This window comes from Anabrus simplex, chromosome 14 (assembly GCF_040414725.1).
Source record: "Anabrus simplex isolate iqAnaSimp1 chromosome 14, ASM4041472v1, whole genome shotgun sequence".
In the NCBI taxonomy this organism is placed as follows: Eukaryota; Metazoa; Arthropoda; class Insecta; order Orthoptera; family Tettigoniidae; genus Anabrus; species Anabrus simplex.
The window spans coordinates 71,710,951-71,731,372 of record NC_090278.1 but is presented as its reverse complement, the minus strand read 5'-3'; the positions used below and the strand labels follow the sequence as shown (position 1 = coordinate 71,731,372).

Genomic DNA, 20,422 nt, shown 5'->3' with positions numbered 1-20,422 from the left:
CACTCTCATTTCATAAATATCTATAATTTCTTTAAAAAAATGTGTTTAAAAATTGTACGAAGTGTGCGATTTGCAAATACTGTTGCTGTAGGAAAATACGCGCCATCATTGCCGTCCACGTCATATTTTGGCCGCTGGGACGCCTGTTTTATGTCTTTGTAATATGCTGTAATTATCAATTAGGAAAAGAATGATAGTAAAACCTTCCGGAACATTCGTCAGTATAATAATGCACTTGCATTTGCTTTCGTTCAAGTGGATACCATAAATGTTACAAAATCAAAGATTACATTAAGTGGTAAGTAAGACTGTTTGACGTTGTACTATGTACCATAGTGTTTTAAAATTATGAAACTTCAAGTGCGTCACAAAGTGCAATTTTACATACATTTCCGAGCACGCGATGAAGAAGTTCACTAATTAGCGAGACATGCAAATCTAGGTCGAAAAACATGACGTATGAACAGATAAGGCTATACTGAGAGTATCGATAAGACTTCATCGGAACATATTAAAAGCGACGTGGCTGTTGCTCTTAGGAACAAGGCGCTAGGAAATAGGCACGACCGGTTTAGAATTCACCATGAGTGTCGGCAGTGTGTTACGTCGTATATTATATACAAGTAGTATTATGTCTTTGGTGATATGGGAGCTGTCCCTAGGCCACAACGTAAGTACTTTTTCTAAACTAACTAGCTTTGGAAGGAACGGTGCGGATTTCGTTATTTTTTTTTTTACCAGAGTACTTTTATACGGAAGGTCGCAGACTAAGGCTAGGGCCCTGTATTACTGAGTGATATCTCGCCTCAAAAATGCATAACACTGCAGAGGTGGCCACATTATTATGATAAAGCTGAAACATCACAACATATTTTGAAATTCTAGGTTTTATGGGCATTTTCATGTGATTAGACAACGTAAAATTGTAGACATGATAAAGGCTTTTGGGCTTATGCCGTGTCAAGGAAATAAGGTTTACGTTTCGCAGAGAACTTTTCTCTGCATCTTCAGAAGAAAATCTCGACTATTCACGAGGAAGACTTCTCCAAGAATGAAATTTTAATTTAGAGGTTAAGAATAGAAGTGGAAGTGGTACGTTCATCCGTCACCAGATGGTTCACCGTACAATATACAGCGCTAGCGTTCGAAGCGGAAGCTGACGGAACCATCAGTCGGAGAGGGTGTACACACATATGAAAGTATGCCATTGACACAAGCCTGGAATGAAACATCTGGCGATGAAGAACGTACGAATTTGGAAAACACCGGAACGAAATAACAATAGTGAAGGGACAGGTAGGGAACTACATACGTAAATCCTTAATGGCTGGAAACCACGTATTACATAATTGATAGCCAGTGTCCCTGTTGAAATTGTTAGGATTTCTACGTATTTCCACGGCTTCCCGTGTTATCCTGCGCCTGTAGTGTTTAGTGTGGGTAAGAGCTCGAGCTTCTTGGAACACGGCATCATGACTCGACGATAGATGCTCAACTATTGCTGATTTGTCTGGCTGGTTGGGACGAATATTTCGCTCATGTTCCTTGATACGAGAACCAATGGACCGGCATGTTTGGCCACTGTACACCTTACCGCAAGTGCAGGGAATTTCGTATAACCCAGGATGTAAAAGTGGGGACAATTTGTCCTTGGTTTTACCCAGACTGTGAGAAATTTTCGTGACGGCCAAACAAGCTTTTTATATTGTGTTTGCGGAGGACCCTGGCAATTCGATCTGTGGTGTTGTGAATGTAAGGCAGGTAGTCAGTTCCCTTCACTTCTTCCTTCTGTGAGCTTTGCTTGGTCGTTTCTTTGAGGGGAATTTGGGACGTCTGAAGGTAAATTTGAGCATTGTCAGAGAACATTGAATTGTATGGGTTGGCTACAATGACTGGATAAATTGAAATTGATAATCGGGTGTGAAGTTACCTATATGTCTGTGTCTGTTAAGTCATCAGCCCAGAGGCTGGTTGGATCCTCAAATAGCACCAACAGAAGCTATTCAGCCATAGGAAATCAACAAAAACCAAACGCAGCACCAAAATGAGGAGTACTATAGTTCATTCCATGTTAAGTAAACAGTATCGCTCGTATGACAACAGGGTTGCCGTATCGAACGCTGTGCTCAAAACCATGACTGGAAAATAGCAGCAGAGAAATTTGTGAATTTCAGTATTTAAGTTCAAGATAAAAAACGGAAGAAACTAAACAGCAAATTATTTTTATGAATTAAAGACTACGGGGGCTTTACAAGACTATTTTTGGTTTGTACAGAATCAGAGGTAAACTGCGGCACGTAAGAAACCTCACCACTGAAGTGTAAGGCAAATTGGGGAGAAAATAGAAAAATAATATTTTTATGGGCTCGAAGGGTGAGGGTTGCATTTAATTGCATTTAATAAATGTTCCCAGCCTACGCGGGGTGCTACTGTGCAGTCGTATCGCTCACAATAGTAAAAATTGAATGTGGTCGTGAAAAAAGTGTTAAAATTAAAATGCTCTGAAGAAAGAACAGTTAAATTACAAAACCAAGCACAAATTAAATACAAGGCACAAGTAATGCCATGACGTATCGCTGCGCACCGCAACAGTAAAAACTTCTGTACAGTAAGAAAATAATAGAACACATAAATACTATGCAATATACGACCAGCTCTCACTCAACACAAGACAAGTACGCACCGGTTTAAAGCCTAAATACACACACGCAACAAATAAATACTGTAAATGAAGCGATCTGCCGGCGGGACTACACGATGCTTGTACCAGAGCAACACAACAGAAGGGAAATGAAAGAAGGCAACGAAGCGATGGCTGTTCCTGCCATTGTGCGTCCTCCCTACGAATATGTTTGTGAAAAAGAATTCAAGAGGACAAACTGGGGCAAATATTCATTTATAGGAAAGGGAGTTAGGGATTGGAATAACTTACCAAGGGAGATGTTCAATAAATTTCCAATTTCTTTGAAATCATTTCGGAAAAGGCTAGGAAAGCAACAGATAGGGAATCTGCCACCTGGGCGACTGCCCTAAATGCAGATCAGTATTGATTGATTGATGTTATGTAGTTATTTTAATAACTCACGGCAAAAAATGTTTCATCCTTTTTATCTTTCACTATACTGTACATTACAAAGTACAGTATAATATCCCTTAATCACGAGGAATTATGGGCGCCGCAGAGGGGGGCGTTCACTCCTTTAAGGTCCGTAAGAGCAATACTGATTTTTTTGACGTGGAATGAGCTATAGGCAAGACGAGGAGTGAGGTAGTTTGCCATTCTTCAATCAATCAATCCTGATCTGCATTTAGGGCAGTCGCTCAGGTGGCAGATCCCCTATCTGTTGTCATCCTAGACTTTTCTTAAATGATTTCAAAGAAAATGGAAATTCATTGTTTAGGTTGCACTTGCTGATATGCCTCTGTAGTGTGTTGTTCGTTCTAAAGGCTACTTTTAAACCTTGTTTCTTGAAAATATTAGCTACGTTATAGTTAACGTAGTTGAGAACCATGTATTTTCCATTGTCATGTGTGGTGGTTTCCCGGTGATTTTTCTTGTGTTTATTTAATAGTTTATCTACTGTGCCTGGAAGGTGGTTGTTTTCTTTCGCGATTTGTTTAATGATTTGTATCTCTTCATTGAAATCCGTTGTGCTCACTGGTATGGAAATAGCTCTGTGTATCATTGTATTCAGTCCTGCTATTTCGTGTGTGTATGGGTGGTTCGACTCGTCAATAGCGTGCGACGTCTGAGTGGGCTTTCTGTATACTTTGTCATTATTCCTGTTGATTGTGATGTATAAATAGTTTATTTTCTTGTTAGTTTCTGGCTCCAATATGAAACTGATGGACTTGTGTAAAGAATTTAGTGTGCATTACTGATGTCATTATCATGTATGCATATGGCGCCATCCACGTATCTGCTCCAGTGTAAGATTCCTTTTGAATGCTGGCCCATAAGAAGATGTTTTCGAAGTTATTCAGAAAAATGTTTACTATTATCCCTGATAATGCTAAGTCCATGGCTAACCCTTGTTTTTGGGAACAGATTTTGTAAATGAATGCAAAGCAATTTTGGTGTAGTGTTGTTCTAAGAAGGCTAATAATTTCTTTGGTTTTTTGTAGAGGAGTGTTTTCTTTAAGAAGATTTTTGATAATTTTAATGGATTAATTTATTGGTATGTTGGTGTACATGTGAGTGATGTCAAAGGATATCACACGTGTGCCCTCTGTTATTTATTAAGCTTATTTAGTTCTTTAATTAGTTCTAGGCTGTTTTAATTGATCTGTCTTCTTTAAGTGAAATTTTCTCTTTTAGGTTAAGTTGTTTGCTTAAATTGTAACTTGGCGTATCTTTAAAATTTACTACTGGTCTAATGGGACACGACTGTTTGTGTATTTTGGGGAGGGCTCTTAGTGTGGGGAGTTCGGGATTTTTGATGGTAAGGCTTTCTTTTTCTTGTTTTGCAAAAATAAAGTCCGCTTCCTTGATAGCTTGTTTAATTTCGTTTTGAAATTTATTTGTAGGGTCGCATTGTAATTCTTTAATAACGTTGTTGTTGATAAATTATATTGTTTTTTCTATGTACCGTACTCGCCTTTCTTCATTATGACTATTGTGTTACCTTTGCTTTCCTCACTGGGCCAGACACTGGTATTATAGCTCTGAATGTCATTACTCAGCACCACACATACCTCAGCAGCTTCCATATTGTCACAGTAGTGAATGAGACTGGCACTTTAGTGGAAACTACACTTCCTGTGCCAAGAGACGGATACAAAAGCATGCATCCTTCAAGAAATGGCAGCAGGCAGAGTTAACTACATAAGAATCCTTTTTAGTGCTCTATTGATTAGTTACCCTCATTTGATTATTGGGCGATTAAGACCTTCACTGAAGTGTTTGGAGGTTTTATTTATTTAGCGTACATTACATATCAATACAGTAGTAATACATAATGTTTACAGTGTGAAGTATTTACAGGTTCCAGTTACATAGTCAACACACAAAGGTGAGAGCAGGAAAAAGTCTCTAGTGTTTCCCTGGTAGGCGGTGAGAGGACACTGCTCCACAATGTGCCGAAATGTTTGCTTCAGCGCACCACTATTGCACGCTGCCAAATTAAGTATTCCCCATTTATGGAGGGAGTCAGCACATCTGCCATGGCCAGTACGAATCCTGTTGATGGTTGTCCAGGTCTTTCGTGGAAGATCAAAACCCTCTGGTTTGTTTTTCAGCCATGGTAGATTGTGATATTCTGATGGAGCACTGGATATACATACTTGCTTCCAGGCCTGAAGCAGATTAAAGCAGATTTGGAGGTAATATCAAGTAATAGGTCTACTGCCAAGGGAGTGGTTTCGTCCCATAGATTCATACACTAATATTTTGGGATTATACAGGGTTATTCACCTAAGATGTTACACGAAAATAAAAGCTAAACCATTACAGATATCGGTATTCTGTTTTCCTATTAGTAAATGATACCCCTGGTAAAATAATGTGCTACGTATTCTCATGGGGTGATAAATAACCGAGATATTGATATTTTTTATGGTTCATGCTGTGGGTTACTATAGCCACGTTCTAGTTCGTGAACCATGGGACTGCTGAGTGGCCTAGTAAGGGGTCCTGAGAGTCGGCATACCATTTTCTGGAAAGAAGAGTGGCATCTCGGAGATATTCTGAGTCATGGCCCTCCTTGCGGCTAGGGCTATACAATCCACAGGTGGTCCTAACCCGTTAGAGGACAGATCCTCACTTGGACTATGCTTAAGTAGGGTAGCATCCTGCTTCGTCAATTTATCGAGCTCAGAACATTTTAAGCAAGCCTCGGACCTATGGGAGTAACGGGGTCCCACTCCCATTTGACAGGCGAGGGACTCCGTGGAAACAACTTAACGAACGAAATGGAATTCGATGGGGAGCTATCAATATTAATGTGGATTATGGAAGAAAGAAAGTAGAACTGGCTGAGCCAGCAAAGAGGATGCATCTGGATGTGCTAGAAGTAAGTGATATTTGGGTAAGGGGAGATAACGAGGAAGAGATAGGAGATTATAAAGTGTACTTGACGGGTGTTAAAAAGGGAAGGGCAGAGTATGGTTTAGGGATGTTCATCAGGAATACTATGCCACGCAACATAGTTTCTGTTAGGCACTTAAACGAGCGAATGATGTGGGTAGATTTGGCAATTGGAGGAATCAGGACGAGAATTGTATCAGTGTATTCACCATGTGAGGGTGCAGACATGGGCGCCAATATGACATTTTGCAGGGGGGGGGGGCTAGACCTGGGGCATGTAGTCTTTTTAATATTTGGAAGATGAATAGCGACTTGTATTCCGCGGTAGATTAACACCCACGGTGTCCCCTGTCTGTTGGTGGGGGGCGGTATTACCACTTCTACGTAATACAGACATTTAAATCATTTTCTTGAAAGGAAAACACCTGACTACAATACAATTTTCCTTTTCCTGAGAGCTAGAGGGGGAGCCGCGCCCCCGCCCTTGTCCCCGAGCATGGGCGCCCGTGTGTGCAGATGAGGATGACATTAATAAGTTTCATGAAGCATTGAGTGGCATCGTAGTCAGGGTCAACAGCAAGGACATGTAGTGCTAATAGGCGATTTCAATACAAGAGTTGGAAATTGAACTGCAGGATACGAAAGGGTGATTGGTAAATGTGGGGAATATATGAAATCTAATAAGAATGGGAAGCGTTTGCAGGACTTATGTGCTAGTATGGATTTAGCAGTTACGAATACATTCTTCAAGCAAAAGGCTACACAGCGCTACACACGGGAGGCTAGGGGTACCAGATCCATAATAGACTGTATCTTAACCGTCTTCGAATTCAGGAAATCTGTTAAGAATGTACGGGTTTTCGGAGATTTTTCGATGAACCAGACCACTATCTGATCTGTAGTAAACTAAGTATCTCTAGGCCTAGAAGAGAGAAAGTGAAATCTGTCTGCAAACGAATAAGGGTAGAAAATCTTCAGGGCGATGAAATTAGACTGCAGTACATGGATATAATTAGTGAGAAGTTCCGAACGGTGGGCAGTAAGCAGGATTAGGATATAGAAAGAGAATGGGTGGCGTACAGGGATGCTGTAGTAGAAACAGCAAGGGCATACCTAGGAACAACTGTGTGTAAAGATCGGAAAAAGCTAACATCTTGATGGAATGATGAAGTGAGAGAAGCTTGTGAACGTAAAAACAAGGCTTATCATGAATGGCTCCAAACAAGGGTCGATGCAGACAGAGAATTGTACGTAGATGAAAGAAACAAATAGTTGTTGAATCCTAAAAGAGTCATGGGAAGATTTTGGTAATAACCTGGAAAGGCTAGGTCAAGCAGCAGGGAAAACCTTTCTGGACAGTAATAAAGAATCCTAGGAAAGGAGGGAAAAAGGAAACGAACAGTGTTTTGGGTAATTCAGTTGAACTCATAATATATCCCAGGGAATAACTGGACAGGTGGAGGGAATATTTTGAACATCTTCTCAATGTAAAAGGAAATCATCCTGGTGGTGTTGCGAACAGCCAAGCTCATGGGGAGGAGGAAAATGATGTTGGTGAAATTACGGTTGAGGAAGTGGAAAGGATGGTAAATAAACTCCATTTTCATAGAGCAGCAGGAATAGATGAAATTAGACCTGAAATGGTGAAGTATAGTGGGGAGGTAGGGACGAAACGGTTTCATAGAATAATAAGATTAGCATGGAGTGTTGGTAAGGTACCTTCAGACTGGACAAAAGCAGAAACTACACCTCTATCAGCAAGGGAACAGGAAGGATTGCAACAACCATCGAGGTATTTCAGTGATTAGTATATCAGGCAGAGTATTCACTGGCATCTTGGAAGGGAGGATGCGATCAGTGGTTGAGAGGAACTTGGATGAAAACCAGTGTGGTTTCAGACCACACAGGGGCTGTCAGGATCAGATTTTCAGTATGAGGCAGGTAATTGAAAAATGTTAAATTTACAGTTTGAATTTGGTCGCTTTTATCACTAGCGGCTCCTGACAACAATTGACTAACCCTATTGGACATGTAGGAAAGGTCCCTAGCCCTATTGTAAAAATTGAACAGTCTCGCTTGAACACGCTTGAGCTGATTTGCAGAAGGCTCACTTACTTCAGAGAAACTTACAACAGACGTTAGCTCAGTGGTATTGTCAGTGATGGCGGACAGAGCCTCGTCAATATCCTTCTCCCCAAATACTGGAATATAGACGGGAAATTCTAAAGATTCTTTAACTTTCGCAATGTCTGTCGCAACCGTGCCACCAGACTGGAACTTCCTAATTAAAAGTTCATAAATTAATTATTCCTTGCGCCGATACTCCGGTGCAAGGGCTTCTCGATAACCAGACATAGTGAGTGAAAAGCTGACAAACTTTAGAAAATTCCAGAAAAAACTTTTTAGAGTTCGGTTTCAAATTCTATGACGTGCCGTCAAGAGGGGCTTTATCCAGACCCATTCAACCACGCTCTGCTACCACTCATTCCGGGGGTTCTGTGGAACGCAGAGGTGAAAGAAGGTGCGGGTATGAATGGGCGGATATAGAAAAGATGGAAGGTTAATTTAAAACTTTAAACATTTGTGATTATATTTCTTCCTTTTATCTTCTGTTACTTTTCAAATTTTAAACATTACACTTTGCTAAGCAAATAACAATTAATTAGTTACAAGGTCTAGCTCGTGAGCTTCAGTACCAATATTAGAAAAATCAACAACAATTTAACAACATGAACTTGAAGCGTCCTAGTTACCAATTTAACAAGAGCATTACTGCTCCCTTCAACCAACACTCAAGGGGACCAAGTTCCAGAATTTACGATAATAGAAAACAAGCGTCCTTGCTCCATACAATTATTCTCCAGGAGACTATTCAAAAATATTTACAGGTTTAGGCCTCTTAAAGGCACATTCTACATTAAAAAAAACCAACAGTAGACACTACGGTGGTGTCCGGACATTTGCGGTCATCACAAAATCACGGACATTCGCGGTCAATGAGATAAACTTGTGCCCAGTCGCAGAATTTCCTCAGTAGTCACAGGACATTTGCGGTCACTGCAGCAGGGGGTGGTCCTCATTAGCTTAATCTCGGGGTATCCCCGCTAACATACCTGAGCTACTGCTCGCTCCTTGCAGATCAACATTTTTCTCTCGCGGGCATTATTTGGAGACTGATACCTTCAGACACAAACACAATTCTATATCGAAACTTCCTGGTGTAAGTATTTAATGTTGTGCACTGTAATGGATTTGACAGTTACTAATAAGGCAAATGGTTGTATGTACAGAAAGTATAGGAAAAGTCAACATAAAATCGTCACCTGGGTGTGTCTGAAGGAGAAGAGTTAGTCATGTAGATAAATTCTATTCTATTTCCTACCCGCCCTCTCTTGGTCAGCTCTTGTTCTCTTCCGACCCCCACGGTACGATGTTTGCCAAGCCCAAGCAGTCTTACATTTTGACGTCCTTCGGGCCTTTACTCTCTTTTTCCCTAAAAGAGAGTCGCACCTATTCATTTTTTTCTGGTTAGTTTGCTATTTCTACCTTCTCACGAAAACAGTAATCACCACCATCCCGAAAAGATACCGTGGCTACCACAATATAAACAGTCACACAGATACATAAGCTCATACTGTATATTTGATATTTAAACTCTAATACACCACAAAGTGAATTTTTATATACAAACATAAGAGGCTAACTCCAAAAAAAAAACAAAAAAAACCGTTTCTTTCTTATTTATCATGTAATAATTAAATATAGGCCAAGGTAAAATACACTGTTTTATTCCGCACCAGTCCTTCATTTTTCAAAAAGCAAAAGTTAATCCAACATTAATTAATTAATTTATTTATTTGTGGTAGTCTAACGTCACTCTAACATATTTTTTGGAGAAAATGGGATGGAAAAGAATTTAAAATGCCGGACTCAGTGGCTCACACGATTGAGGCGCTGGCCTTTTGGCCCCAACTTGGCAGGTTCGATCCTGCCAACCCACGCTCCCAAGTTGTGAGCCACGGGTCCCCATTTAGTCGCCTCTTACGACAGGCAGGGGTAACCGTGGATGTATTCTTCGTGGCTGAAGGAATAAATAAATAACGCCCGCGAGAGAAAAATATTGATCTGCAAGGAGCGAGCAGGTGCTCAGGCGGGTTAGCGGGGATACCCCGAGATTAAGCTAATGAGGCCCAACCCCTGCTGCAGTGACAGCAAATGTCCGGCGACCACTGCGGTTACTACTCAACAGTCAGATTTACATTTAAAGGTAAATGAATAATAGTTAACTTTAACACGGGTAACACGTACCCATCCTACATGGCCTTAGTTGGAAAAGAATAGGTCCAGTTACTGGCCGAAACTCAAAGTGTTAGGAGGAGAACTGATGCACTCCTCAAAATACACTTGAAAAATACATAAAACCCTATTTGTGCTGATGGCCTTAAGCTACATATGCTAAGCCTTACTGCGGAGGAGACTAGATGAAAAGAAATTTTTAAGTTACAAAAATATGAGATCAGTTTAAGTTTTACGAAAACTGAGTCACCTCAATATCAAGTTGAAGGTTAATACAAGAGGGTAACTCACTCTTTATTCCCTTAATTAGACTAGAGTTCTCAGACTTCTTTGAAATTCACATTTCAAGTTTGAAATTTACATCAGTGAAGAATTTTGAAAATTTCCCCTCGAACTAGCTTTCAGGGCAAATCTGCCATTACCTTGAGCTGGTGGGCCTTCCGGAGACATACGAGCAGCCCCCCACCACCATGCCGCCCCTAGGAACACACTCTAAACCTCTTGACTGGAGCGATCACAAAGACAACATGGTCCGAACGGTCCCAGGTTTCTCTGGGCCGAAAGCCTGACACACCCCCCCATTTTCACTGGACAATCAAATAAATATAAAAAACTCTGATTGGTTACTTAAATAAAGGAACAACATTTCCTATTGCCTACAATTTTAAGGTAGCGGGAAGAGATAGAAGCGCTGATAACCTTAGAACACCAAAAACAAACTATAAACAATTCAGTTTAATAAACCTTAACACAAAAAAATTACTTTGAAAATTAATTGTTCATCCTCACCCCAGAGGGCGCACATAAGTTGATAGCAGCGACATCTGTCGATAAATGTTCAAACTTCTTCTACAACATAGTTTGATGTCCAAGTTACAGATGGCCTACTCAAAGGTGCCTAATTTAAATCCGCCGGGCAGGTGTACCTCCGGTACAATCATCATCACATATTTACCACTCTGTATGCACATACTAGCTGATGTGCCCGTACTTCGCTACGGAATTCTCAGAAAGTCTGTCTGATGTGGTGGTTTCCCCAACTGAAGTCAACTTAAGACATTACAAGGACCTCAGTAGGAATGTGGCGATTAAATGCGATGTTATCATACAAAATACTCGATCAAATGAAAAACCACATATTTTCTCACTTTTAACGAACAGTTCTACGCTGCCGATCTAACAGTCCAAAGTTCCAGTGCTGGAATGACCAGGCTGCAGTCAGCCGAGAACATTCCTCTGTCATTATCCCGTTAAATATGAACACTGCTCATTCTAATCAGTGCCTCAGAGTAAGGATTGAATAGCTGGAATGTAATGATGAACCAGTGTTTACGTACCAGTACAGTATTTTTTACTCGGTACGCTTCAGTAATCCCATCTGTCGGAAATGAGTGGCAGCAGAAGACACAAAGCACATTATAACAAACAATGGTCAGAGTAATGTTATTGTTGATCAATTTTATGAGCTTTCATGTACGTCTTCACATTTACTTTTCTTCCGACTCTGTGATATTAGGGCATCTTATAACATTATTTATAGCATAGATTGTAGTTCCTTATTTCCCGACTTTACATACGGATTTTCATTAAAATCTGCTTACCCGTTTTCTCGTGGCTCGGCGCTGGTATGGACTTAGAACCGAAATTCATGAATAGCTCTCTTATTATAACCGATACGTAAAAATGTATAAGACATAATTGATCGTAAATTTAATTCTATATAACTTGAGTTATGTAGTATTTTTCGATAGGATCACTAATTACATAAATATTTGAGAATTAAATTTAAGGCCTTCCCCTAAACTACCATTTCACTCGGCGTGAATACAATAATTTATGGCCTAGATTGTAGCGACTTATTTGCCGACTTTACATACCGATTTTCATTAAATTCTCTTCAGCCGTTTTCTCGTGATGCGCGTTTATACATAGCCTACAGACAGACAGACAGACAGACAGACAGACAGACAGACAGACAGACAGACAGACAGACAGACAGACAGACAGACAGACAGACAGACAGACAGACAGGAATTACGGAAAATGAAAATGTGCATTTCCTTGTTACTGTGGATATGACCTTTACAGACATACAATTCTTTTTAAATTCTGAGCAATGTACAGACAAAACTCTTATTTGATATTACTAACTTTGATATTACATAAAACTCCTGGTTCTATTGACCTTTCTGTTCCAGGGCGTATATGAATTAAAATTTCAGAAGATAGTGAACTACATGAAGGGGGAGAAGGCGGAGAAATCCCCTGCCAAGGTGCTTCAAGCTAGAGCAGAGCGCTACAACAGAACTACCATCATCGCCAACTTATCGGTCGTGTTAACAGAGGATCTTTGTGCCGACGCTGTGGTAAGACATTCCTATTTATTTATCATGGATTACAATTACAATAAATCCTCGATAATACGCGCCTGCTTGATACCGTATGACTCAAAATAAATGTACGAGGGTGAATCAAAAAGTAACTTACACTTCCATGTTTTGGCCATTTTTGAAACCACCTACACATAGGCAACACGGTTATGACAACATCTGTCAACCAACTTTTCGATTCTGGATACGTAGAAATCACCTCCAACGCTATGTAATCACCTGGAGACAGTACAAATATCCTGGCGAGGAGTGTGACTCAGCGGGAATCACGTACGTGCACTCGCTGTGGTTCGCGTTCGTCTCCCACCTTTATATGAGACCAAACGTTCCATAATGGTTCGGGGGCTGGATACATCTAGCGTCGTAGAAGACTTGTCTACGAGTGGTACAGTTGAAGTGGAAGCGGATGGGCCATATGGATGAGGTCACAGCCACCCTAAAGTCGCATATAAGGATGGATGACGCTACAACCATTGCAATAGATTACAAGTTTGGTGCTCATGATACTATTAAGACTAAAGACTTTAACCAATTTAGAAACGATACCTGCAAACATAATTTTAAGCGTTATCCTTGTGATTTATTCTAAACCTCTTAAGGAACTAAAGATGTCTCCACAGGAGACGAAACATGCATTCCATAAAAATTATACATAATTAAAAAGTGTTGAATAGTTGGAGTTTGTTGATAAACTTAACCATAATAAGTATTTTATTTGATCCTGTATTGATTTGTCTAAATCTATTGAAGAAAATATTTAAAGTAGATTATGTTGCGTCCACCTTGTCATCTTGTTCCTGAAATATGTATGATAGAATAAATAAATTTGAATCATTAAAAGTGTATTGACAAGGTGGACCAAACATAAACTATTTTTATGCTCTACGATGCCGAAATATAAATATTATATGCCAGAAAACGGAATCTCAATGAGGCTGATTATAGTTCAAGTTTCATTATGATACAGATTATCTACCAATCAGAGTTGAGATTTTCATTATGATACAGGTTCTCCACCAATCAGACTTCAGATTTTCAGTATGATACAACTGTTTGACCAATTAGGTAAGGATAGCAAAATCAAACATGTCGGACACACATATTGACATCAATGCACCTTCTGCTTCCAATATTCCACTACCACACGGCACATTCCCGCAAATTCACTTCACCAACTGTACGATAAACAATTTGTATTTGAAACAATGCTAGGTTATGATAACCTTCTGTCAAAGCTTTGAAAACGTATGACATTGTCAAGGTCTCTGATCCACTCACAGAAAATCAATAACCCAGCGCATGCGCTCTGTTCAGTAAACTCAACTGTCAAGCGACATCTCGACATTAATTCATGAATATTAAAAAAAAATAGAGTTATAATTATCGTCGAGCATGAACAGTCGTATGCAACACTCGTATGGAAATTATACACTGACTGACAGAGCAAATGCAACACCAAGAAGGAGTGTTCAAAACTTTATGCCAATTGCAGGGTAGACTGACGTCACTGAGGTATGCTCATGATGTGAAATGCGCCGCTGTGCTGCGCACGTAGCGAACGATAAATGGGACACGGCGTTGGCGAATGGCCCACTTCGTACCGTGATTTCTCAGCCGACAGTCATTGTAGAACGTGTTGTCATGTGCCACAGGACACGTGTATAGCTAAGAATGCCAGGCCGCCGTCAACGGAGGCATTTCCAGCAGACAGACGACTTTACGAGGGGTATGGTGATCGGGCTGAGAAGGGCAGGTTGGTCGCTTCGTCAAATCGCAGCCGATACCCATAGGGATGTGTCCACGGTGCAGCGCCTGTGGCGAAGATGGTTGGCGCAGGGACATGTGGCACGTGCGAGGGGTCCAGGCGCAGCCCGAGTGACGTCAGCACGCGAGGATCGGCGCATCCGCCGCCAAGCGGTGGCAGCCCCGCACGCCACGTCAACCGCCATTCTTCAGCATGTGCAAGACACCCTGGCTGTTCCAATATCGACCAGAACAATTTCCCGTCGATTGGTTGAAGGAGGCCTGCACTCCCGGCGTCCACTCAGAAGACTACCATTGACTCCACAGCATAGACGTGCACGCCTGGCATGGTGCCGGGCTAGAGCGACTTGGATGAGGGAATGGCGGAACGTCGTGTTCTCCGATGAGTCACGCTTCTGTTCTGTCGGTGATAGTTACCGCAGACGAGTGTGGCGTCGGCGTGGAGAAAGGTCAAATCCGGCAGTAACTGTGGAGCGCCCTACCGCTAGACAACGCGGCATCATGGTTTGGGGCGCTATTGCGTATGATTCCACGTCACCTCTAGTGCGTATTCAAGGCACGTTAAATGCCCACCGCTACGTGCAGCATGTGCTGCGGCCGGTGGCACTCCCGTACCTTCAGGGGCTGCCCAATGCTCTGTTTCAGCAGGATAATGCCCGCCCACACACTGCTCGCATCTCCCAACAGGCTCTACGAGGTGTACAGATGCTTCCGTGGCCAGCGTACTCTCCGGATCTCTCACCAATCGAACACGTGTGGGATCTCATTGGACGCTGTTTGCAAACTCTGCCCCAGCCTCGTACGGACGACCAACTGTGGCAAATGGTTGACAGAGAATGGAGAACCATCCCTCAGGACACCATCCGCATTCTTATTGACTCTGTACCTCGACGTGTTTCTGCGTGCATCGCCGCTCGCGGTGGTCCTACATCCTACTGAGTCGATGCCGTGCGCATTGTGTAACCTGCATATCGGTTTGAAATAAACATCAATTATTCGTCCGTGCCGTCTCTGTTTTTTCCCCAACTTTCATCCCTTTCGAACCACTCCTTCTTGGTGTTGCATTTGCTCTGTCAGTCAGTGTAAAACTCGCTTCGCTCGTTTTAGAAACATACTCGTGTGTTAATTATTGCCATTATAGGCTTGTTGCATAATCTACTATGAAACAGTTTCTTTGACAATTGGGGATGTTACCTAGCAACCGTGCTAGCTGTGATGTGAAATATTCCTGGATTGCCATGACACTGATCCATGGCCTGTGCAGCTCTCAAGGTACTATGGCTAGGTAACGTCATATCACACATTTTGTTATATGTTACTATTACACAATGCTTTGGATGACCCAAAGCCACAAGGCATATTTATTTCAGTAAATTATTTCCTTAATATTAATATCTGTTGATAATCCTCTAGTTGTTGGCTGATTGATGTTTCAGTGCAGTGTGAGAGGCTTTGAGAAGATGGGGATAGAGTATGGACGGAGCACAATGGAGATTCCTCCCACCAAGTGTTGTGACCTCATGGAGCAGGGGGCTGAGGTATATTCGACGATGGTCGCTGCGAGCAATCTCCCTCCGACATGCCCAATAAAGAAGGTAACATTAGTCTTAATCCATATAGATACAGTTGTTTAATTTATTGTCTCTGAAGAAAAACTTGCTCATTTTAGGACATTGATGTTCCATTACTTGGATTGAACTAATTAAAATGTAGTCTGTATCAGCACACTTCGCCAAAATCATTTGATCCGGAGCCCGCTTTCGGAAACTGTGTTCCATCTTCAGTGGATCTAGTAAAAATGCCTAAAATGATATATGTAAGTACCTCCGCTACACTGTATGCATAAGTCTTTTCCGGTTTCACTAAGAGATGGCGCGCAGCGTATGAATTTGACACATACGTCAGTTTGTTCGGCTGACATTAACCTACCAACACACACAAGTTGAGTCCGCCAAACACTAGCGTCTGTGCTGTATCGTTCAGTGACCATTTCGATGTTTGTGCCTGAAAAGGAACATTTACGGCACGCATTGCTTTTCTAATTTAATCAAAAGAAAAATGCTGTGGAAATTCATCGTTTGCTCGTAGAAATATATGATTAATACGCCCCATCGATTAGAACATTGAGACAACTTAAACCTGGCGATTTCAATGTGAAAGACAGTGCGCGTTCTGATAGCGGCATTGTGTATTATGAACTCTTGAAGCCCGGTGAAACCGTTAACGCACAACACTACCTCCAACAAATGATTAAGTTAAATCACGCATTGATTGAAAGACGACCGGAATGGACGAGAAGACATGGCAAAGTGATTTTGTTACACGACAATGCACCGTCTTACACAGCAAAACCAGTGAAAGACACCTTGAAATCGCTTGGATGGGAAATTCTTACGCACCCACCGTACTGCCCCGACCTGGCACCATCTGACTATCACCTCTTCTCATCAATGGGGCACGCGCTCGCAGAGCAGCACTTCAGAAATTTCGAGGAAGTTGGAGAATGGCTTGATGCATGGTTTGCCGAAAAAGACAAGCAGTTTTTCTGGCATGGTATACATAACTTGATATAGATGATGATTCCCACCCACACAGTCCACATCTTGCTGTGATGGGAATAATAAAGCCAGTGTTTAGAGAATTAACACACCCTCATCTGTTGAAAAAAAACACTGCACTGATGGACACAAAATCGAAACGAGAGTGTAAACAATGCCATATGGAGTCTGTGTTTTTTGGGCATTTATACCCAACACTTCGGAGTATTTGATGCAGCAGCAACATTCAATGTAGGAAATGTAACAAGATGAGGTTTTGGAAAAGCTGGGAGTGGGTATCGGTTATAGAACTGTTGAGACCATGCTACGATGCGACAAGGAAAGAATCCAAAATGCTGACCAAAAGTTCCAGAATTTAACCAAGGAGGCCAGAAAACGATATAGAACTCCCAAAAGAAAACTGATAGACCAGTTTAAAGAGGAGGATCTCCCAAGTTAAGGCGCACACTTTTCTTAACTTTCTTATTACTTAATGTACCATGTATGAGCTTGAAACGTTCATAGTTTGCTTAATAAATTGTTCTACATATACCAAAGGTCTCTCTTTGCTTGATTTCAATTCCTAATAAATTTATGTTCAGTAAAGTGTAATCCCATTTCTTTACGCATAACATGTATGTATGTAAGAAAATGTAAGGGTCCCGTAATACTGCCTTGTGGAACACCGTATTAATTGTTACAAGATCAGATAATGTATCACCTACTTCAACTTTGTCAGATCTAACGTCTAGAAATTAGCAGCTAATTAAATCACATCTTTCTCACACTTAAAAAAATTCATTAATTCATTAAATCACATCTTTCTCACACTTAAAAATTAAACCTGAGGCACAATTTTAATTATACACAATTCATTAACTAATCAATATACATATGCTAAACCCATAAAAATTTCATATGTTTGTCATGGAATATACTTGAGATGAGGTACGTCAAACATTGATAATTTAGCATTGTAGGGATAGGGCATTCCCCTCTCACGTAGGTACTTACAATGATCGCCGCGAGATACTTTCACTTCATCAACACAGCAATAATTAAAACTGAGATAACTCTTCCTCTTGGTGAAACATACAATATCCCATTATCTGCTGTTCACGTCACAACTTTGTCGAGGTATTTTTGCAGCCCTAACATGGCTATCGGTTCTCCAAGAGGGAGATGCCCGCGGGCCAACTGGCAGTAATTCATTTAATGTTATTTTATTTATTTTATGAGAATCTGCTCTATGTGTATCTTAGATAATACCTGTCTAGGTTGGGCACTATTAATTTTTCTCCATTGATGGATCAATAAGGTAGAAATACTGTAGATCTTGAGGAAAAAATAAAGAATAAATAATTTTTTGCAGCCACTCACAACTTATTTATTACTCTATACTGTGTAAGATCAAACGCTAAAAGCTGTATCTGTAATCCCATTTCTTTACTCATAACATGTATGTATGTAAGAAAAAATAAGGGTCCCATAATACTGCCTTGTGGAGCACCGTCTTAATTGTTACAAGATCAGATAACGTGTCACCTACTTCAACTTTATCTTTAGAAATTTATCAGCTTATTAAATCAGTCTTCTGTCTATAGTCGACGTCAACTCAAGTCGTAAGCGGTCACTTTGATGTTATACCGGTAGTCAACAGAAGAACTGAGGGAAATGTCCTTCCATGTATGAGCACCTTCTCTCCTTCCTCTTCTCCATTTCGGTTCTCGTCCTGAACCGGATAGGTAATGTATGAGGCATTTATAGCCTATAACATTGTAACATCAAAGGGGCTCAGAGTATAGTCCTTATGCGTGCATACTTCCAATAATTTTTCGGTGTCTAAGTGTTACTGGTTTTTATAAACAAGTGTGAAACCATGTTGTGAAGAAATTCTATGTTCGATGCCTTGATAAGTGTGAAGTGTTCTTTGTGCTTATCTAATTACGCTCAACGTAAAACAGTCTAAAATAACTGTTTGCGTCATTCCACACCCAGATTTCCTCTGAGCTTGGCTTGCTCTAGTATTTTATTGTACATTCGTATCGATCTGGTGTCATCCGAAAATTTGTGTAACGAAGTAGCGCGATGTAACCTAGCAACAGTATTTTGAAAGGTGTACAGTCCGTGGATCAGTGTATCACTGTCATCCATAAATACTTCATATCACAGCCTGCACGGTTGCTAGGTAACATCGCCTCCCACATTTTATGATCATCTGAATGTCCTAAATGGAAATTTAATAACTACTTTTCCAGGGTAGATACGACATGCTGAACTTCTACTTGGACAGTGCTGTCTTACCGAGGGCGGTGCCGGGGCATACGGACTGGAGGTTCGATGTTCGAGTGACTTGCAGTAATGAAGACGTCTTCTTTATTGGCGCTTGGGTCAAATTCGATTGGCAAGCGGTCCCCCAAATTTGGGATTTTCGTGATTATTCCGATGATTTGTTTTTGGAAGATTTATACAGGGATGATTGAGCACCCCTATACATGTCCATCAGCTCTAGTACAGCTTGGCTTGAATAATAAATGTATGTGAAGAAATAGAACAATGTTCATTTGTTAAACCTAAAAAGAAGCACCCCGTTAACCAATAGGAGGTTTCTATATGAAGTCTGGAGTCCGTGGTAGAGGAAAAAATGACTTAACTGAATTTAGAACTATGGTTCTCATACTATGGGACACTGCACAGTGGTATTCCTTCTACGAGGGCAAATCGATAAGTATTTGCAATTTTGTTCTATTTGTCTTTAAGTTGGCTCTATGGCGTTATGTGCTCACCGGCCGCTTGATGGTACCATTGTGTATGTCTATGGTAGCAATACAGCTTGCGCTTTTGCGAAGTAAAGATGGCCGCGCCAATCTCTGTTTGCATCAAGCAAGAACAGCGTTCCGTAGTCCTGTTTTTTGTGGTCTGAGGATGTACCAGGAGCGGAAATTCATAGAACAGTCACTCATCTGTTATTCAGGCTTATATCGCATCAGTTACGGCTGAAAATGGGCGTCCGGATCTATGCTCATATTTCACGCTCGTGCGATCCCTTTTCAACTGTTGATTCCACTGTGGCAAGACATTGTCCCCGTATTGTCCTGAAAGTCTCCTATGAATTTTCGCCCCCGGTACACCCACAGACCACGAAAAACGGATTACGGAATGCTGTTCTTCCTTGGTGCAAACAGAGGGTGACGTGGCCATCTTTACGTCGCAACAGCGCAAGCTCTACTCTAGTGATGGGACATTCGATTCATTTTACTGAATCGATTTATTTGATTCCGTTCACGTTACTGAATCGATACAGTGATCCGATTTACGGCACATTAGTCACCGCTCCTACTGCATCTGTGTAGTATGTGCTGGTAAGACAGCAGCAACAGCATTCAGTGCTCGCAGCTGCCATCTGGTCT

General features: G+C 41.1%; 1 protein-coding gene across 1 annotated transcript; it reads left to right on the top strand.

Annotated features, from left to right (window-relative positions):
• The first annotated feature begins 534 nt into the window (after positions 1-534).
• LOC136885505 (uncharacterized) lies at positions 535-19,569 on the top strand. Its single transcript, XM_068230343.1, has 4 exons — positions 535-670; positions 12,520-12,687; positions 15,912-16,070; positions 19,271-19,569. Exons 1-4 carry the CDS (start codon positions 584-586, stop codon positions 19,493-19,495), a joined length of 639 nt encoding a protein of 212 aa, XP_068086444.1. The 5' UTR covers positions 535-583; the 3' UTR covers positions 19,496-19,569.
• Positions 19,570-20,422: the final 853 nt, after the last annotated feature.